This window comes from Aedes albopictus, chromosome 3, assembly GCF_035046485.1.
Source record: "Aedes albopictus strain Foshan chromosome 3, AalbF5, whole genome shotgun sequence".
In the NCBI taxonomy this organism is placed as follows: domain Eukaryota; kingdom Metazoa; phylum Arthropoda; class Insecta; order Diptera; family Culicidae; genus Aedes; species Aedes albopictus.
In genome coordinates this window covers 220,398,445-220,418,518 of record NC_085138.1, presented here as the reverse complement: position 1 = coordinate 220,418,518, position 20,074 = coordinate 220,398,445, and the positions used below count along the sequence as shown (strand labels likewise).

Sequence of the window (20,074 nt, the reverse complement as noted above, 5' to 3'; positions counted from 1 at the left end):
TAAGGAACATTTTAGGAATCTCAGAAAGTATCCCAGAGGGAACTTCTGAAGGAATTTCAAAATTATCTCAGACGGAGCTCCCTGAGGAATCACAGAAGGAAATTCTAGAGAAAATTGTGAAGAAACCACGGAAGAAATTCCCAGAGGAATCACAGAAAAAATACTGGGGTAATCATAGATTCCTGGAGGAGTCTCGAAATCAATTTTTAGAGAAACTTCGTAAGGAATTTTGAAGGAAATTAGGAACTCCTGAAGTAATCTCAGAAGATATTTCTTAAAGTATCTCACAAAAAATCTCTGGAAAAGTCGCGAAAGTACTTTCTGGAGAATTCTTCGCAAGAGCACTTAAAGGAATCCCAGACAGAACTTCTTCAAGAATCTCAAGAGATACTCCAGGAAGAACCCCAGAGGGAACCTCTGAGGGAATCCTCAATGAACCCCTGGAAGAATCTCATCAAGAACTCTCTGGAAAGAAATGCCTGGAGGAGCCCTGGAAATTCGAAGGATTTCTTGGAGAAATGTGGGGTCCTATGGAATCAAAGAAGGACATCCCGGAGGGGTGCTACCATGTCGTCATCAAGTCATAAATTAGCATACTTTTTTACACATACACAAACTCTACATGTTGCATGAAATCAAATTACCCATGAAAAGCTTGAGATTTTTTTAAAACCGTAGAGTAAGGTGGGGCAAAAGTTCGATTCTAGTTGATAATTCAAATATTTTCAAGAAATAGAAGCAGATAAAAATAAATGAATACCGTGTGGTGTTTCTACCATCCATGAGCTAAAATTTTGCTGGACAAAGTTACGCCAAATGTCTTTTCAATTTTGAGTTACAACACTTTTTGTATGTGTGTATCTAATTCGAACTCTTGCCCCACCACTGGGGCAAAAGTTCGAATCTAGTGTTTGTGGTATTCCGCTATCCGTAGCACACTATTTCGACACTTTGGTAATTGGAATACCTAAAACCAATAAATATTTGATGTTGGAATTGGAATACACTTTAAAGTTCGATCTGGATTTAACCCAAATCAGGGTTAAATTTACTTCGCCAAAAATTAGTAGTTTTCCGCCTAATTCAGATAAAACAACATTTTTTTTTCAACTTCGATCAATTTTCTCACTAATTCCATCATTTTTAGAAATAATATGTACATTTTGCAGAATTTTAGGGTTTTACCTAAAGTTGCCACATGATCCGAACTCTTGCCCCACAATTCGAACTTTTGCCTCACTATGTGTAAAATAACCGAGGCATGCCGTGCGCTATAGGGACTCCCCCCGCCAATTCATTTGTATGGGAGCCACCCTTTCCAAAGAGGGAGGCGCCTCGGGCCTTGTTAAAAACTTTCCCGGCCCTAAAAATGCCCACATATAAATTTTCATGCTCATTGGTGAAGTCAGCAGTCAGTTGAGAGAAGTCAGCGAGAATCCTGAAGATAATGAATTGGAACTTCATCACCAAAGATGTTACAAAACCCTTGGCAGGTGTGATCCTAACCGACCTAAAACTTTCACGAATAAATCATAAAAGGTCTCAAAAATGCATCAAGAACCAACAAACAATAATGTAGCGCCAAAAAATCAAGTAATTCTGTATTACTTTAAAGATTCGACTAGTAGAATTCAAGAAGTCCACCAAAGATTAGTTCAAAGTCCTTCAGAGATTTATTCAAAAATTACTTTACAGATTCTAATGAAACATGCTGCAGCAATGAGTCCAGAATCATCCATAAAATACTGCAACAGTATTTTTTTATCTGTTGACGAGAAAAACAACATATGCCGTTTCCTGATCGGCGTGGGAAATTTTGTTCGGCGGCGTGGAAAAATTTGAACAGCGGCGCGCCGGAACGATTCGAGTGGCGGCGGCGGCGTGGAAAAAACGTCGGCGACGGCGGCGCGGCGCGGCGGCGCACACGTCTAATACGGATAATGTCATACCATACGTGCAGAATCTTGAATCAACGTTGCCGTGAGTGAGTGAGTGAGTTCTGCTCCAATACGATGAGTGCTTGCTCATTTTTTACTGCACAAAAATCAGTCTCTAGCTAGAGCGCACATGGCATGGCACCTGGTATTCTGGTTAATGGGAAGAGAGGGTCAGAAAGGGCCGACAATGAGTGTACGTAGTTTATAGACAGCGAAGTCCTTCACTCCCCGAACAGACCTTGTGGTTAACAGAAACTCTAGGTTTGATCTCTTCACTAGCCCTTACTATTAAGGCACATGTGATTAGCGTGTCGCTAGAAAGTGAACTGTCTAACCTGATACCCGATCTTGTTAAAAGAATGCAGGGTCATTAGGTGGACTGATCATTAGACCGAATGGTCACTATTGTAGAAGTCAGGTTGATGGTTGGGAATGAATGAATTTATGTGACAATGATTTCCTAGCTTGCCCATGGTCATCAGGATGAATTAAATTTCAGCAGTTATGAAACTGGAAGCGGATCTTTTGTTTTTACCTTTTTCAACAATTATTGCCAAAAACTATTTTAACAATAAAATAAGAAAGAATTTTGGTAAACTATTTTGGCAACGTTACTATAAAGGACGACCTATTTTCAAAAGAAGGAAAAATTCATGCTGAGGGTGACGTTGTTCAATTCCCGGTCGATCCAGAAACATTTCGTGAAGGAAATATGACTTCTTTAGTTATAGTGTATCTTCGTTCCTGCCACACGATATACACATGCAACATGGTCATTGGTAGCGGAAGCTCTCAGTTAATAACTGTGGAACTGCCCATAGAACAATAAGCTGAGAAGTAGCTTTTGTCCCAGTCACAATGGTCCGAATTCACGTTTTAGCAGGAAAAAAATCCGTATCTCTGTTTTCGTTAATTTTAGGCGTTTGGTGTCTTCAGAGAAGTTGTTTGCATTTGTTTGTTGCATCTTTTCCAAAAATTTTTGATTAGGGTGGTCCTTGTCCTAACTCAAATCTGGAAAAGATTTTTTTAATTTCAAGTCATACGCGATCGAGTTCTTCAGAAAAGTTGTAGGCAATGCTTTTTCGAGCAACTTTGCCGAATACGCCGTTTATCTAGCTCTTAATTTGAACATAATAGGTCAATTTTAAGTTTTGACTTAGGGTGAGCCCCCCCAAAACGGTTTTTTTGTAATAACTTTTTTATTTGATTTTTTTCGAAGATGCGAGTTTCGGAGCATTTGAAGAGCAAATAATGACGCATATTTATTCTGAACATTGCATGTTGCTAGGTCTTGTCATTCAAAAGTTATGGGCTATATTGACTTAAAAACAACGATGTCTTCAAATGCTTATATCTCATGGAGCTGGTAAAATAAAAAAAGTTCTTTAAGCGGCATTTGGAAGGTCACATATAAAGCCAAATATGGAGCAAATATTACAAGAACGTTATTTTTTAAATTGGAGTAAATCGACTCAAAAAATCCCCTTGAAAAATCGAAAAACTACATGTAACTCATACAATTTTAAAGATAGAGTCAAACTGTCTTCGGAAAAAATGTGGGTTTTTACCATACCTACACGTTTTCCATACACGACTTTTTTGTAAAACGTGAAACAAAAGCTTGAAATTGATAATTTGTTATAAAGAATATAATCGTTGTTTTCTTAGAAAAACATACCATGTACCCCTAAGAATCAAATTATCAATTTCAAGCTTTTGTTTCTCGTTTTGCAAAAAACTCGTGTATGGAAAACTTGTAGGCATGGTAAAAACCTACATTTTTTCTGAAGACAGTTTGACTCTATCTTTAAAATTGTATGAGTTATATGTAGTTTTTCGATTTTTTAAGGGGATTTTTGGAGTCGATTTATTCCAATTTAAAAAATAACGTTCTTGTAATATTTGCTCCACATTTGGCTTTATATGTGACCTTCCAAATGCCGCTTAAAGAACTTTTTTTATTTTACCAGCTCCTAGAGATATAAGCATTTGAAGACATCGTTGTTTTTAAGTCAAAATTGCCCATAACATTTGAATGACAAGACCTAGCAACGTGCAATGTTCAGAACAAATATGCGTCATTACATGCTCTTCAAATGCTCCGAAGCTCAAATCTTCGAAAAAAATCAAATAAAAAAGTTATTGCGAAAAAGCCGTTTTTGGGTGGCTCACCCTAAGTCAAAACTTAAAATTGACCTACTATGTTCAAATTAAGAGCTAGATAAACGGCGTATTCGGCAAAGTTGCTCGAAATAGCATTACCTGCAACTTTGCTGAAGAACTCGATCGCGTATGACTTAAAATTTAAAAGTTCTATTCCAGATTTGAGTTAAGACGCGGACCACCCTAATCAAAAATTTTTGGAAAAGATGCGGAAAACAAATTCAAACAACTTCTCTGAAGACACCAAATGCCAAAAATTAACGAAAACAGAGATACGGATTTTTTTTCCTGCTAAAACGTGGATTCGGACCATTGTGCAGTGGGAACGTAACGGCAAAGATAAGACCCAATGACCATTCGGCCGAATGACCTTCGGCCAAATGGCCTAACTTCATACAAAACAATTATCCCTAGTAATTTAAGCTTACCTTATTCCATCAATTTGCAGCTCATGCCTGTCAATCACATGAACCTGTTCAAAAATGTTGTTGATATTCCAGATTTTAACCGAGCGATCAATGCTGGATGTTATAACACTGTTCCATGTTCCAATAGTGAGTGCCTCAAGTTGCATGATTCTCCCGAAATGTGCATCCAAGACTTTCATCAGTTGTTTTGTTTTCACACACCAAACGTATAAGCTTTTCCTAAAATATGCAAAGTAACGAATATTCTCTATAATCGAACAATATTCAGCATCTTACCTCACGCCAGCAACCGCGTAATCCACCTTGGAGCTGATCATAACCGAATTCGACTGGGTCATCTTGGTGGAAATGTTGCGTACGCCATGGGGTAATGCAAGATATATGGCTTCCTCAGAGATGGGATCTTCCTGGTCGAAATCCCAAACGACGAACCCATTGGCAGTGCTGGCCAACAGAAATCGATCGTTTTGATCCATCTTGAGCTGAAGAGCCATCTCCTTGACATCATTCTCATAGCGTGGCAAATCGCGCACGTGTCTCCATTCAGCTGTTTTTTCCTCCTCGTTTTCTTCGTACTGGAATTCGCTCACCTGAAGGTAGTGTTGTACTGATGCTATTGAATCCTGAAGTGTTGAATATCTTTATGAAAATACCTGGTAAAGATTTTCCTGATGACAACAATACATCGTCTTCCTGTCTTTCTTCATTGTGACAACGCTGTGCATTTCAATCATGGGAATTTTTAAATTCTCTTTACTGGTGTATAGCATTAGTCTGGTATCGTTTATGGCACCAGACCACAATATTGCGAAGAAATCAGTGAAGGACACAAATTCCATAACTGTGAATGAATTAAATGATGTTGCATTTATATTAAATCTAGGGCTTTCTTAGAAGCCTTCACCCCTACATCTGCTTCTTAACCCTAGTAACCTAGTAACCCTAGATGATGGGGTGAAAATGACCTAGACAAGCTCGTTGAACGTGTACTATGCTACGTATATTGGTGTGCCTAGCGTAACATCTTAGGAGGGTTGAATGCATTATAAAAAAAAGTTGATCATTGCTTACATAACAGTTCCCACTCATCTGTAACATCCTCGAGTTTCTGTTTCTCGATCAAAGCTCCTCGCATGTCGTAATAGGCGTAGCGCAGTTTCGTATGTAGGAAAAGGTTCTTGTTTAGCAGGTATAGTCCGGTAATGGATTCTTCCTCATCGAATGGGTTTTCTATGATCGAGAACTCGCTGGACAGCATGTTGAGCAGCACGCTCTGACTGTTGTTTGTGTAAGCGGCAGCCCTAGTGGGAGGAAAAGATTGTTTTTCAGAAAAAAACCCTTATTTGCGAACCACTCAGAGGCGCATAATGAAGTCAAAATGCTAAGCAAAATGAAACCAATCTCTGAGTTCTGGTGGGATATAAACGCACGACTTTTCAATTTGTTTGACTGGATGCGTTACGCCATGCTCTTCATCGCATCTTTCCATTTACTTCGATTCTTAGATGTCCAACAATTTTTGAGAGTGCCTATGCATAGCGGGTATTAATTATTAGATGCCTAAGAATTGATTTCAGTTTCTGTATATGATATAAAATATAGTTTTGCATTATAGTTATTTATGCAATGAGATGTGAAATGAAGATTTTTTATAGCACGAGTCATACATTTATTCAAGGAGGATTGCTGTACAAAATCAAGGCTACAAGATGGTAGACATTATGGCAGCCACCTTTGAATTCCATCTCATATGCCCTTAATGTAGGGCTCTGGTCTATCTAGCATCTCTCAGAGGCGTGCGAGGCAGATATCGGAAGGTGAGCCACTCGGTGACACTCGCAAGGCCAGGTGAGTGTTAAACTCGAAGCAAAACGACTACAAAGCCCGTAGTCGGGGATGAGTTCGAATTGGATGGGCCTGAGAATGCCGGACCATCTCAGGTTGAAAGAAGCAGGGGACTGCGAACTTGTGTAGGGTGTCAGGTCAGCCACCGTAGGTTATGGCGGGTCAGAGTGAGGGCGTCAGTGGCCAGAAGAAGTCGAAAAAAAGGTCATGTAGTGTGGTTGCCAGTTAGCAAGATAAGAACTACACTCTCATCTTCAAGACCGACGAGTCAAAGTACTCGGAGGACCTAAAGGTGATGAGAAGCAAAGTAGAAGCCAGGACTACCTTTTTCCCGATCCACGAAACAACATTCTCTTTGCCGCCAAATTCTTCGTCTCTCCGGAACCACCAAGAAGGCATTGCGCCGGAGAGAGGTATGTGCAGTGCACATCGCACTATCAAGGTTATCGAGTAAACCAAGGTAGCATGCTGGCGCTTAGCCAGCTTCCAGGTGGTCCTTATAACGCTTCTTGTCCCTGGAAAGCGAACAGGGTCAACCACCACGCCCGCGCCAAACTGTGATGCAAGCACCATGAACTAATACTTGCGTGCAACGCGATTTGACCTTCTAAAGGTTCAGGCCATATCAGCTAGCACCAGAAGAAAATGATGACACTGGAGTTTCCATGTGTATATTATGTGGTAGGCACGAAAATACTCTATGGCCAAGAAAGTAATAAAAATTTATTACAAAAAAGTCTGTGGCTTGACCGGGGATCGCTCACGCCACCCTCTTTCGAGCCCTAAGTCCTTCGAGGTGTTGGTGTTGAAGTTCCCAGTGGGCGTGATCACCATCAACATCGCTGACAATGTAACTCGATCGCTGTGAAGTGGGGTTCAGGAAACAGGGATTGGCTCACCTCAAAACTAAGGTAGTTGTTGTGAACAACCGGAAGTCGGAGCAGCAGGCGATGATTAGGACAGGTGATCCCACTATCTAGCTCTCCGTCAAACATTTGGGGCTGAGGAACGATGATAAGCTCTCCTTTTACGCTTGCGCGTAGCTAGACCCCCCCCCCCCCTTCAGCTCCAATGTCGTGCGTGCTTATTATACATTATACCAGTGTGCACGACCTTCTAATTGAGATCTCTCCCGTTCCGAAGTAGTGAGCGTTGACGTAATGGACAACAATCGTGCTCGATATTGGAGCTGGGACAAGAGTATCTCTACAGCTGCAGTGGCAGAATGGAGGATGTGCAAAGATGTTTTTAGCTCGAATGCCGCGCCGTTTCACTGGCTTTCACCCAAATAATCTCGAAACTATACAAGAGGTGGCGCGTGGATTCGAGGAGTTGCTAGGACGGTCGCAACTTGAGTTGCAATCGATCTCAGGGTTCGGAAGTCGGCTATGCAGGTCATACCGAGAACCTGTGGTTGAACTCGACCCTTACATCGGGAAATTGGCCGTGTGTAAGTCTTCCTGATATGTCGTTGTAGTTACGGCGGCTCACTAGGTTGGAATGAAGCCTGTAGCATGGAATTGGATCTACGAAAAGATCCGGGATAGATAAAGACACGTCTTTCTGCAGTGAAAGTGGATAGCACCTTACTTGTGAAGAGATCAAATTGAGGTGCATGCAATATCAATCCAAAGCAGGCGTGGTGTCGAACTTGCCCGCCTTCCAAGGACACATGGAGTGATTAAAATGGATTTTTTGCAATTTCTCATCGTAATAGGCTGTTTTACCTCACGCAAATCTGACAGGAAAGGCCTACGTTCCCACACCAAATTAACAGTGCTGTAATGGTTCATTACAGCACTGATTTGCGTTGCGTAATGAACCATTACAGCACTGTTTTCAGTTTTGATCAATTTCATGATGCTTTCTGGACGCAGGTTTGAAAAATTGTGACAACTGCACAATATAACCTGCTATGATTAGACTTTCTTAAACATGGTTATGAACATCAGTGTGCAGTTTGATGAAAAAGTTTAGTTGAAAACTGCTCAAGTGGTAATTTATGAAATTGCAAAAAACGTTGTACGCAACTCGGTGCAGAACTCGATTTATACAGCACTCGACGTAATTATCCAACTCGGCAAGCCTCGTTGGATAAGTGTACGACTCGTGCTGTAAAAATCATCATTCTGCACCTTGTTGCGTAAACTACTATTACAAACTAGGTTTGTAGTAATGAGCTGGATTTTTTAATGATGAAATTGCAAGTTTTCCGTTTCTGTATCAAATGGCGCAAAAAGCGAAGGTATTATGATTCATTGCCTTGTTTGAAACCGTTAAAGCAAACCTTTAGGCAATTGTGGTGTTTTTTGTCTGTATTAACGAGATTTTTAACCCTAGGCTAGTTTATCTCGGAATTGTGGTGTTATATTATCCATTTTTTGCCTCTACAACAATACAGGAAAATAATGTGGCATGAGAGTCTACAAATTCGAAAACAAAAACTATGGACGTAATATTTGAATCTTCCTTAATATCGTCGAGCAAATGCCTTGATTCATGCAGCACTATAGCCCCTTAATTGGGCGGCTCATTTGTCTTCGTTCGGATTTGCTTCCAAACACATTATTTCACAGTTATTGAAAATACAAATAAAGTGAATTTTTGGATACAAGTAACTAGAATGGACATCATTGTAAGAATCCGTGCCATTCCTTAGGGGCGCGAGTTACCCCAATCTCTTCTAATGGTTATTTAACGTAAAACTACTGTACTAATCAAGTATTGTTACGGTCGCCATGTCACTGGTTCTAATTCATCCAATGGAGAATAGCTTATTCTGTTTTGAACTATCTAAACTATGGTGAGCTAATAAGCTATACCAAGTGAGGACAACACTAAAAGGATCTTCAACTGACTGACTATTATTGTCTAATTGTCAGAAGGAAGTTGACTAATTTATTTTATTTCCAGCGGGGATGGCATGCTCCTCAGTGTGTGTGTGCAAGTATTTGCGGTTTTAATATGAAAATGAGCTGCACTGTGCGCATTTTCAGTGCAGAATGCCATCCCTGATTGCCAGGCATACAACAGTGTATCAGCAGTGAAATGTAGATACGACCGCACAACATGTCTTTCTGTTACGCGTTAATTTCACAATCAAATCGTTTTCAAATTCGACATAAACCCAAATCCCCACACCTACTTACCACTTATTATCCGGGCTGAGAACTAACTGCTGCATAATTCCCTCCATACCCGGATTCACGTCACGCGTCAGGTCGGAAGTGGACAAATCCCAAGTGATGAATCGCGTCGAAATCGACACCATGTAGCGATAATCGCTGGTAAGACAGAACCCAAACACCGCAAACTGATGTCCCTCCAAGGAGTACTGATGGGTGTTTTGTTGTTTGGAGTTGTTAGAGAAAGAAAAACGGACAAAGAAAAGCAAAATGACTGCACATTTCAGTAAACGAGAGGATTACCTTTAATGGGCCACCCGGTGTGTGGAGACAGTGGTTCAATGGGATGAGGGCAGAGTCTTTAGGACCGGACTTATCGCAAGCTTCAAGCAACATCTTAATGTTGGGATTTCCGCCAATTTCGGGCAGCAAACGACCGATCAACTGCGCCGCCAGCATGTTGGGATAGACACCGAGAATAGCACCGCCTAGCCGAAGGGCATCGGCAACTAACATAAGCTCACGTTTGGCATCTTTATCGTCAATATTCACCGAACCATCTTCGAAATCGGCCAGCACGGCCTGCAAGGGACAACTGGACAACTTGGCGTGTAACCAGTCGTAGTTGAAGAGCACGTTTTCGTACAGGTCAGTGAATCGTCTCGATCGCACCAAATGGAAAGGCAACTCTCCGAACTGGAACGAGATTTGTTTTTTATGCAAATGCTAAATGACTAATAGGTATCTGGTTACTTACCTTTCGCAGATTATAGCGGGTAACCTTGCCTTCCTTATTAGTGAAAACTAGCGGTTGAATAGGAACCTTCCTGTCAGCAATGCCTTCTTTGTCCGTTAGACCGAAACGATGCCTTTGGATCTCCGTGTACTTGAATGGTTTCGGTTTACCGCCCCAGATTCCAAGATAATAATCGGCGATCATTGAGTGAAAATAGATTGCCATATTCATGTTCTTAAAGTATCGTTCCTTGGCGGTGTCTCTGAACTGTCTATGGTACCAGTTCATGACGTTGACTCCATCTGCTTCCCGTTCACTGAGATAGTTGGGCAGGTCATTACGGATTCGCGTCCACAACAATGGAGGAATACGCCGAACTGGGGGCAAATGGTACTGATAGACGTCATCCAGTACCCGATCATCCAGTGAGATCAAATCTTCCAGCTCACTCTCCGAAAGGCCTGACTTTGCCGCAGTGATGTAAGCCAGTGCGTGGAATACTAGGATTCGTCCGTGCTGCTTTTCAATACGCTCAAAAAGCATCATAATACTATCCATGACGGTCGAAGCCAGATGGGTATCCTGTGGCCGTGTGTAGCTCCTCCATCGACAGATTTCGGCAAACACGAGTTTGACGAAAATCGGTAGAGAGCATTTGCCGATCGCGTTTGCTACGAGTCGCCACTGATAATTGGAGAGATCCCGACAAGCAGTTGCCATCCACATCTTGATCACGTTCATTGCAAGGTCCTCGCCCAATGCCGTCACTTCGATGAAGTTGTCTTCGATGTCGATCATCCGGCGCAGCAAATGGTACTCCTGGGAAACTACTGGGTTGGATTCTTCCGCAGCGCATGTAACAATGATCTTAGATGAAGAAATGGATAAAAATGGGTTAAATGATTACACTTATTACACGCTGATTAGGATATTACCCGACAATGTGGCGGCAAACGAGTTGGTAGCCAAGAAACTTTGCTGGAATCCTGTGTTCCTGTCAGTTGATCAACTGAATCGAGGAATAGTAATAAAGGTTGTTGTTTATTAGCATAGGTCAGAAGCTGCTTGAAATGTGCTGTTAACGGAACTAAATCATCTGGTATTTGATCGAAAGGTAGCATGAAATTATACGATATCTGAAAAATGGACAATAATTATATAGTAGGCCGTGAAATTGAAAACTTCTCAGCAACGTACCTGTTGACATATTGAAATCAAAGTAGGCGTCAGTGCACTAGAGTCTGGAGTTGTTCCGAGGAACCGTATGATACTGATCGGTCGAACATCAGCGAACCATTCGGTGAATGTTAAAGCAGCACTTTTTGACAAAAGAGATGTTTTACCGCAACCTCCCTCGCCATACAAAACCAAAGGTTTATCACATGTTCCCAGCATATAGCTTTCAATTCGCTTCAGCTGTTCCTCACGTCCGTAGAACACCTTGACCGAGTTATTGCAGGCGTGCAAATGCTGCAGTATCTCAGTGACAATCTGACCCTGGGCACTGGAGTCCTCCTTCCGCATGGCACGATCTACAAGTTTAACAATATTTTTGTAGAAATGTGTAATGAAATGATTCAGATACTCCTCGTGGGTTTCGACATCCAACCCTTCGCGGCCGATCCATTCGATAGTGTACTTCTGGAGGTTGGATGCCTCGATTCGATTTGGTACGCGGACATCTCTGAGATCAGCAAGCAGTTTGCAGGCTTCTGTGTCCAAGCTACGATTCAGTATGTCCACGTACAAGGATGCTTTCTTCAAGTTCTGTAGATTTATATTGTTGATGTAGCGTAGATACGCCAGGCAATGGTTCTTGGTATTTTTTACATTCAGAACACCGTTGATAACCTCTCTCTCAGTGACTGCAAAATGTTCGAGTTTATGATCTTTGCTATCAATATTAGGTAATATGATTGTGGGTACATACCAGACATGAAATAGTTATGAGTTTGATCTTTGTCTAGTTTCCCTTGCGAAAATAGCGAAGCAGCTCCTTTGCGAAACAGTTTTTGCATTTTTGTCATGGTATCCCACCAAACTGCCTGATCTTCCGCTTGTAATTTGGGAACTCTCTGTTTTGAAGGATAATAAACTTTTCAAGTGTCGAACTGTGCAATTTTGAGCACTAATTTAAACATACCTTATTGTTAAAGTTAGTCAGGATTGATGAGATTGGTTGCAAAATTGAGATTGGAGGTACAGCATTGCTATCTTTCTTGTACCACAAGTCCAGAAGTGAGACATCAATACCCATAGCCGCGAGATCATCTCTGTAAAACCAATTCTCATCATATATTCATCAATCGTCTCATTTAAAGTTTAACATACCTTATCAACTGTAGCTCCGATGACAGGATATAGGTAGGTATAGGGCGATAGCCATACTTTTGACCCAGGAATACAACAAAATTCGGACCCATCGAAAGCCGTTGGCAATTTTTGATCTCACGCATGCACAGTTCAGTGGTCATGTGATCATCGGTGGCTTCGTCTCTTACGCCCCATCTCATGTCAACCACCTGTAGATGTAAAAAAGTTATCTATTCAGCGGAAGCATTCCGATTATTTAATATTGAATTGACGAATAACTAATTGATTATATTCTGTTTTTTAAGTGTTACTGTTTGATTCCAAGGGTCGCCAAGACGATCTTGGCACTCCGTGGACAATAATCACTCGTACATTTACTTAAGCAAACTCATGCTATTCCTGGATTCGCATACACTTTTACTTCATTTACTTTTATCGTCCCACGCTATCCATCTTCTATAATGTATTTCCTTGATCAGTATTGTATGGTACTTGACGTCCATCCTCGACACGCGATGCCCTCTCCCACTTTCGCACTGTCTAATTCCATCTTACGTTTCGCCTACCACCTGCTACACTTCTGAGATACTTTTCACCTGCTTCACTTTCTTTCCTTTTGTCGTTCACTGGTTCCACCTCTCCTTCATGGACCAGGGTGCGCAAATTGGCAATTATTACTCTCTTTCTCTTATCATTATCATTGACTGCAGTCTCTTGCCGACCTTCTGCCTGTCCCGTGTGCTCTTCGAGTGTGGTGACGCCTCGAATCCTTCATTGATTCATAGCGCCTAAGTATGGTGGTCGGGTATTGGTTTAACACCAAATTGAAGTTGGAAATTGAAATCGATCTCTCACTGCATCGGAAGTTCCTATGTACTCATCGATCTTCTGAAGGACCGCAGGTTCGGCAACCAACGTAGTGCATGTAGACTCAACATTTAGAGGCAATCATACCATCTACCAGGGAGATGAGAGCCTAGGATTCATTCCTAAGCGTACCTTACCCACACATCATTGTGGACTTACACCCTTTTGGCGCTATCCCAGGGGTGGTGATCAAGCGCCGGGTGCACAGGTAGGTCAGGTGAAGTAAGCCTAAGCGTGGCGGGAGCTCAGTTGTGGTACCTGCTGAACTTCTTCAGACACATCAGGAACGATCTGTAGAACTGGTCGATTTTAAGTCCAGGTGATAATTTCCACGCTGTGTACTACTGCAGTTGCTTTGTACCCGCCTAGGTGACTGAAAGACCAGTTCTCATCCATGCTAGATTCCCTATCCAGCGCATAAGTGGAATTGGGTCTTTTGGTCTTCGGTGGAAACACCTGGATAGTCGAATGGGGAGCCGCTTGACTAGTGAAAAAGGCTGGATTGCTTCTTAAATCTATGGCTAAATAACTACAGTGGGAAAGGTGCAAAGTTCAGCATGTATGCGATCTTCTGGAGTCTGAATGTAAACCCTAACTCCAGATTGGAGGGTCGATGATGGGTGCACAGTGTGCACACACAGTGGCCTTCTGGCTATTCGGAACAGGCTTGAACATGGAGCAAGACTGCCACAGCCGGAGGTGATCGATAGCCATCGGGGATAACTGTACAGTACAAACCGGTATGCATTTTCTATAATCTACGTGGTATCAGGTCCTTAGTCGTAAAGAAATTCATGTTCTGCAAAATATTTTTATGTTTGCCTATTTTTCTCGATTCTTAAAACTTTCCTCCTCTTCGACGCAAAATTGAGGGAAACAAAGGATTGCAAGTGCCATTAATCTGCTTCCGATAGAAATGGGAAGTTTCTTACTTATTTTACTAATTTTACAAATAGTATGGAACTACAAAATCATCTGAACATAATGTTCAAAGATGATAAAAATCCGTTTGATACAAAATTGGTTATAATTTCACATTCTCTCCATTGCATCTGGGCCCCTCTATTCTGTTATACTCAATAGGCAGAGCAATATAAGATAATTTGTTTATTGCAACAAAGTTTATCTCTGCAGTAACGACAGTTCGTGTCGTTTATACTTTTGCCGTAACGAAGACGTTTTCCTGCTTTTCCTTACTGTCAACCAGGTCACCACCATGATTTATGAAGTGGAATCAATCAAACTAATTGCTGCACATGAACTGCTTGACTCGGAAGTCGGAAAAGTTACCCGAAAACATTCCCCTTTTGAAAGCCACCGTTCAGTAATTGCGGCAACTGAATAAAAAGCGGAAAAAGTAGCAATCGTTTCGCATTGCTTGCTTTTCCTTTTCACAACCATAGGCGTGTTTGGGTGCTCCCGATGATGTTAAGAATCGACGTACCGAGCATTGGCGAAGACAAAGGGGGGCAAGGGGGGCACTTGACCCCCCTAACTATAGATTTCTGTTTAAATACACCAAAAAATGTATCAGAAAAATTAACAAAATAAATTGAATTAATTTGGCGCCAGCAAATTTCACTAGATACGCCAAAAAAATGTTTCAGAAAAATTAACAAAATAAATTGAATTGATTAGGTGCCAACAAATATCACTAGATACGCCAAAAAAATGTTTCAGAAAAATTATCAAAATAAATTGAATTAATTTGGTGCCAGCAAATTTCACTAGATACGCCAAAAAATGTTTCAGAAAAATCACTTCACTTCACTGAACTGAACTGAAGATATTTATATATAGGGACTCTGACTTTCTTAGTACTTACTCTGGTAAGGCAGAGTAAATTGCAAAATTGCAAAAGCGATCATTCTATCGCTAGAGAAACATCTGAGAACACTATAACGGACGTTTTAGGTTGGAGTATAATTTCTTTTGAATGAGACTTTGCCTACTATTTGGCGTTTTCTGATCAGGTTTGTGCTGCACTCTAGGTCATGCTGTATTTTAGTCAGAGTTTAAAATTTTCATTTTCAATGAGTGAAATTCAACGTGAAATTTGAAAATTCTCAACTGAGGGATCAAAATAAAATTCATTTTGATGAATGAATTTTTTCACCTATTCATTCATTTTTCTGTCACTGACAATTTTCACTGAGAAATATAACTGAACCGCAACTCCCGATTATACTTCCAATCACCTCAAAACTTGTGTATAGTAGTTAATTAGAATATTAATTATCGTCTCTATTCGTCCATTAAGTCGGACTGTGCGTCTGTTAACAGAAATTGGACATTTTACGACGTGCGAAAAAATATTCGTGACAGAGAATTGAATGAAAAAAGAGAGGTATTCAGCTGACAATGAATGTGGCCAAACGCGAATGAAAAAATGAGAATGTCAATCTTCACTTTCAATCTTCGAATTTTTTACTCTCTGATTTTAGTAGAAGCATTGTGCAAAAAATAAAAACGATTTTTTTGCTCAAAATCATAAAACCGATCATGCTACTGCATTTCTTTCTCTATTCAATACACAGTTTATACAATTTCTCTTGAATAATAAGAGAAGAAAAATTACAGTTGTGAATTAGGAAACTTCTTCCGATTGGTACTTCGCCGATAGTTCAACATTAAAAACAAATTGATGCCCGAAAGCATGTAACTTGCATGTAACATTTCGCTACCGTAGAACAGGGTATTTTTGATAATGCGGGTATCGTTGATTGTGCGGGAGGTATTGTATTTTGGATTTTATAAGATAGATTCTGTCAATCAGTTAAGCAAAAGGCACACGTAGGTCAAAATAATACATATGAAGAGCCATCTCAGGTGATTTTATTAATTGGAAGCAATTTTGTGAATTGGGACAGAAACCCCCATACGCTGATAAACGCGCAAAAGTATGCAATGCCCTTGGATTTTCATCTTAGTTTAAACTGTTGTGATCAAAATTTGTTACAAAAATCCAATCAATGTAAGTACAAATTTGTGATTTATTGATGCGCTTAACGAAAAGTTTTTTAAATGAGAAAATTTTGCCTGTCCAGATAATTTCATTTTTCCTTGTATACTTATGTACGTTTGCGGAGTACTGAGTAAAACTCCGTGAACTGAGCTATCAAGATTCATTATCTGAGAAATAATATGTTTACAGTTTATAAACATTTGATCATGCTACGCTTACTAAGTTCGATTGATTGGATTGTTGCAACAAATTTTGATCATAACAGTTTAACCTTACTTTTGCATCACGTTGGCAGCAGCTCGCTGATGTAGTGTATGGTTTGAGTCAAAAATTACCCTAATGCCAAAGGAGGTTTAAACTAGATGAAAACCCAAGGGCATTGCATACTTTTAGGCGTTTATCGGTGTATGAGAGTTTCTGTCCCAATGGATTAAATGCTTTGGCTGTTTTCCTACTCTCCGCATTGACCAATGTGGCGCTAACTTCTATGCGCGAAAAATCGCTAAAAGTAAATCGCAAAAATATTGTATGGCGAATAGCATCTAAAGGCGTATTTCTCGAAGAGGAACACAATATTCGAAAAAATATTTGGTAGCGGTTGTGCACAATGATGACCGGTTTGGTGCCTACCAAATATTTTTTCGATAAAAGCTTGCCATTTAGAGAAATTCGAGTTTAGATGCTTTTCGCCATACAAAATAAAATGGATTTACTCCTGCTGATCAACTGTGGGCGCGCGCCAAGCTGGTAGTCCATTCACAAAAATGTCGTCTATCAGTGGTTCAAATTGGCGAAAGATCGGGCTATTTTACACGAAGCTTTAATGACTTAACCCGGGAGCGGTCGCGTCGTGTGCTGAGTACACGCACCATGAAAAATGAGGTACACAGTGTGAGCGTGACGTCGTTGCAAGTAGGCAAAGACGCGACTGCTCGAGGGTTAATGAGCTTTGAAAAACGTTTGACTTAACCTTAAACTGTTTGTAGAAAAAAAAAGTTATAGCCGTTTAATTTATTTTATGAATTTTAAGTAAATTGGTGTATTTATTAATGAATGTAAGTAACCACGGACCTGAAGCCGTATTGCATGCAAATTTACGGTATATGTATTGCATCTTGCTTTGCTTTTTAGATTACCGTGCAAATGTTCAATCGTCTAAAATATTTGTTCACACGTCAAACACCAAAGAAAGTAGCAAGTAAACAAACCGATTATTCCATGCACCACCCAAAAAGTGTAACCGACGCTTAAAATTTCTAGCAGCGAAACGAACCAATGTATGCAGAAACTGGTGGGAACATATTGTGGTGTGACAAAAAATTTCTGCAGGGGGTCGAATACGGTGCAAAAAAAGCAATAAAGCAATCACTACTTTACATGAACACTTAAAGTTGGTTTAAAGTATAAAAAGGCAATAGGAAGCATTCAGTAAAGTACTAGATTGAAAGTAGTTAGCTGGTGCTGGATTTTTGTATAGTGAGATGCTAATTTCTCCGTTTCTGCAATTAAATGGTGCAAACAGCGTGGGTTATATGATTCCTTGCCTAATTTGATGTTGTTTGAGTAAAACCTTGGATTATTGTGTTGTTGACTTGGCAAGAAATGGACATTTCTGCAATGAAATGGTGCAAAAAGCGTGGGTGTTATGATTCCTTGCCTAATTTGATGCGGTTTGAGCAAAACTTTGGACAACAGTGTTGTAGTTTTCTCCATTTCTTGCAATATAAACAACATAGTTATCCAAAGTTTTACTCAAACAGCATCAAATTAGTCAAGAAATCATAATACTCACGCTTTTTGCACCATTTCATTGCAGAAATGGAGAATTGACCTTCTCACCATACAAAAATTCAGCTCATTACTACAAATCTAGTACTACACCGAACGTGCCCCATTATGCGAATTTATATGGCCTATAATTACCATCTTGCATTTGGAAACGATGTTGAAGTTTTTGCTAATTTTGTGTTATATTAGAAAAATAATCTAATCGCTATAATTTTATTTTCGTGTTATCAATTTTAAGTTAAGTTAAGCGTCTTTCGAAGCTCATTATATAAGTCATAAACGCTAAAAATTTTATTGCATATGGTTCATTGAATCCGGAGATATAACAGTTTAAGGTAAATATATAACAAAGCCACTACTCGAATTTTCAAGAGCACAAATCTGAGGAATTAGAAGAGGGATTGCGCTGAAAAGTTGATCGATCGGTCACCACCAGCGGGTCAAATTAAAGTAGTGGCTTCGTTATATATTCACCTTAAAGTTGGCTATCCGCTAATTTTGCTTTTTACTAGAATCTTTTCAACTTCAAGTGAAATAGCCCTATCTTTTTCAGATTTAGACCATAGACAGGCAACTAGTTGATCAACTTACAGTGAAAATTTCAGAATGTTTGATGCACTTAACGAAAAGTTGACCGTATTTTCAAAAGTACACCCATAACATGAAATCCTACCAAGAATTGAGATATGATGTTTTACTAGTTTCTATATTAAAACAATACAAAAATGTGTATGATGACTTCATAGGCTCACTGTATTAACCCGGGAGCGGTCGCGTTGTGTACTGAGTACACGCACCATGAAAAATGCACGCATGTGGTACACAGCGTGAGCGCGGCGTCCCTGCAGGTAGTCAAAGACGCGACTGCTCGAGGGTTAAGAAACGCTACAAGGTTTTTGTACCACTACACACACACACACCTTTTACCAAGCAGAGACAAACCAGGTTGCGTCTAAAAATAACTTTCGCTTTGCTTTACCCCACGTCTCCACTAGACAGAAATGTCTTGCCATTTTGCTGCCAGAAAGAGAAAACGTAACATAAATGATCAACATCGCTGATTTTCATGCAAACAGCGAGAGAACATTTCTGTCATGACATATCTGTTCGGATAAAAGGCAAGACATTTCTGTCTAGTGGAGACGTCGGGTTAGGAACGACGCGCTGATCTTCATGTGCAATTGTCTGCTGGTATTTTTCTTGTAGGATTACACCTAGAAATTCTATCAGAAATTCCACTAGAGATTTCTGCAGAAAAGCTTTCGCAGATTCTTTCAGCGATTCATGTAGGAATTACTCTATGGATGCCTTCAGATTTTTTTTGAGGAAATCTCTCAGTAATTCTTGGTGGAATTCCTCCAGAGATTCTTTTAGGTATTCGGGAGGGTTGCGGGATTGATACCATCCAGAATTGCTCCAGAGATTCCCTCAGGCATTTCTTCCAAAATTCCTCCACGAGTTATTCTTCTACAAGTTTCTCGAGAGCTTTATTCCTTGGCATTGGTTCAAGAAACATTTTTTGGAGTACCTGCAGAAAGCTCTTCAGTTCTTCCAAGATTTTTTTGAGAGTTTCCTTCAAAACATTCTTTTCCTTCAGAAATTTTCATAGTGATTCCTTGAAGAATTCCACCAGGGCTTTTGTTTTCAGAAATTTCAGCAGGATTTTCACTCATCTAGAGAAATTGTACAAGAAATCCTTCGAAGCATTTCTCCTGAGGTGTCTCCACAAGTTCTTTAATTACTTCAGAAATTTCTCCAAGGATTCCTTCAGAAATCCATCGAAAGTGTCCTTTTTGGAAGAAACTCCTCCAGAAATTCCTTAAGAAATATCTTCAGAAATTTCTTCATAAACTCCACCAAGAGTGTTTTTTTTTGGATTTTTTTCCAGAATTCTTCCATAAGTTTCT

General features: G+C 40.2%; 1 protein-coding gene and 1 long non-coding RNA gene across 2 annotated transcripts in view; one reads left to right on the top strand and one right to left on the bottom strand.

The window, feature by feature from the left end:
• Positions 1-20,074, bottom strand: part of LOC109417145 (NACHT and WD repeat domain-containing protein 2) — a 41,177-nt gene that overhangs the window by 6,136 nt on the left and 14,967 nt on the right. The window contains exons 3-14 of the mRNA XM_019691267.3: positions 12,566-12,756; positions 12,378-12,507; positions 12,165-12,309; positions 11,432-12,099; positions 11,170-11,370; positions 10,256-11,101; positions 9,802-10,194; positions 9,523-9,707; positions 5,600-5,829; positions 5,182-5,369; positions 4,805-5,118; positions 4,529-4,747 (exon numbers count right to left, since the gene is read on the bottom strand). Coding sequence (XP_019546812.3) covers positions 4,529-4,747; positions 4,805-5,118; positions 5,182-5,369; positions 5,600-5,829; positions 9,523-9,707; positions 9,802-10,194; positions 10,256-11,101; positions 11,170-11,370; positions 11,432-12,099; positions 12,165-12,309; positions 12,378-12,507; positions 12,566-12,756 — 3,710 coding nt within the window. The remainder of the gene's footprint in view (positions 1-4,528; positions 4,748-4,804; positions 5,119-5,181; positions 5,370-5,599; positions 5,830-9,522; positions 9,708-9,801; positions 10,195-10,255; positions 11,102-11,169; positions 11,371-11,431; positions 12,100-12,164; positions 12,310-12,377; positions 12,508-12,565; positions 12,757-20,074) is intronic.
• Positions 1-20,074, top strand: part of LOC134291353 (uncharacterized) — a 33,106-nt gene that overhangs the window by 4,722 nt on the left and 8,310 nt on the right. The window lies entirely within an intron of this gene.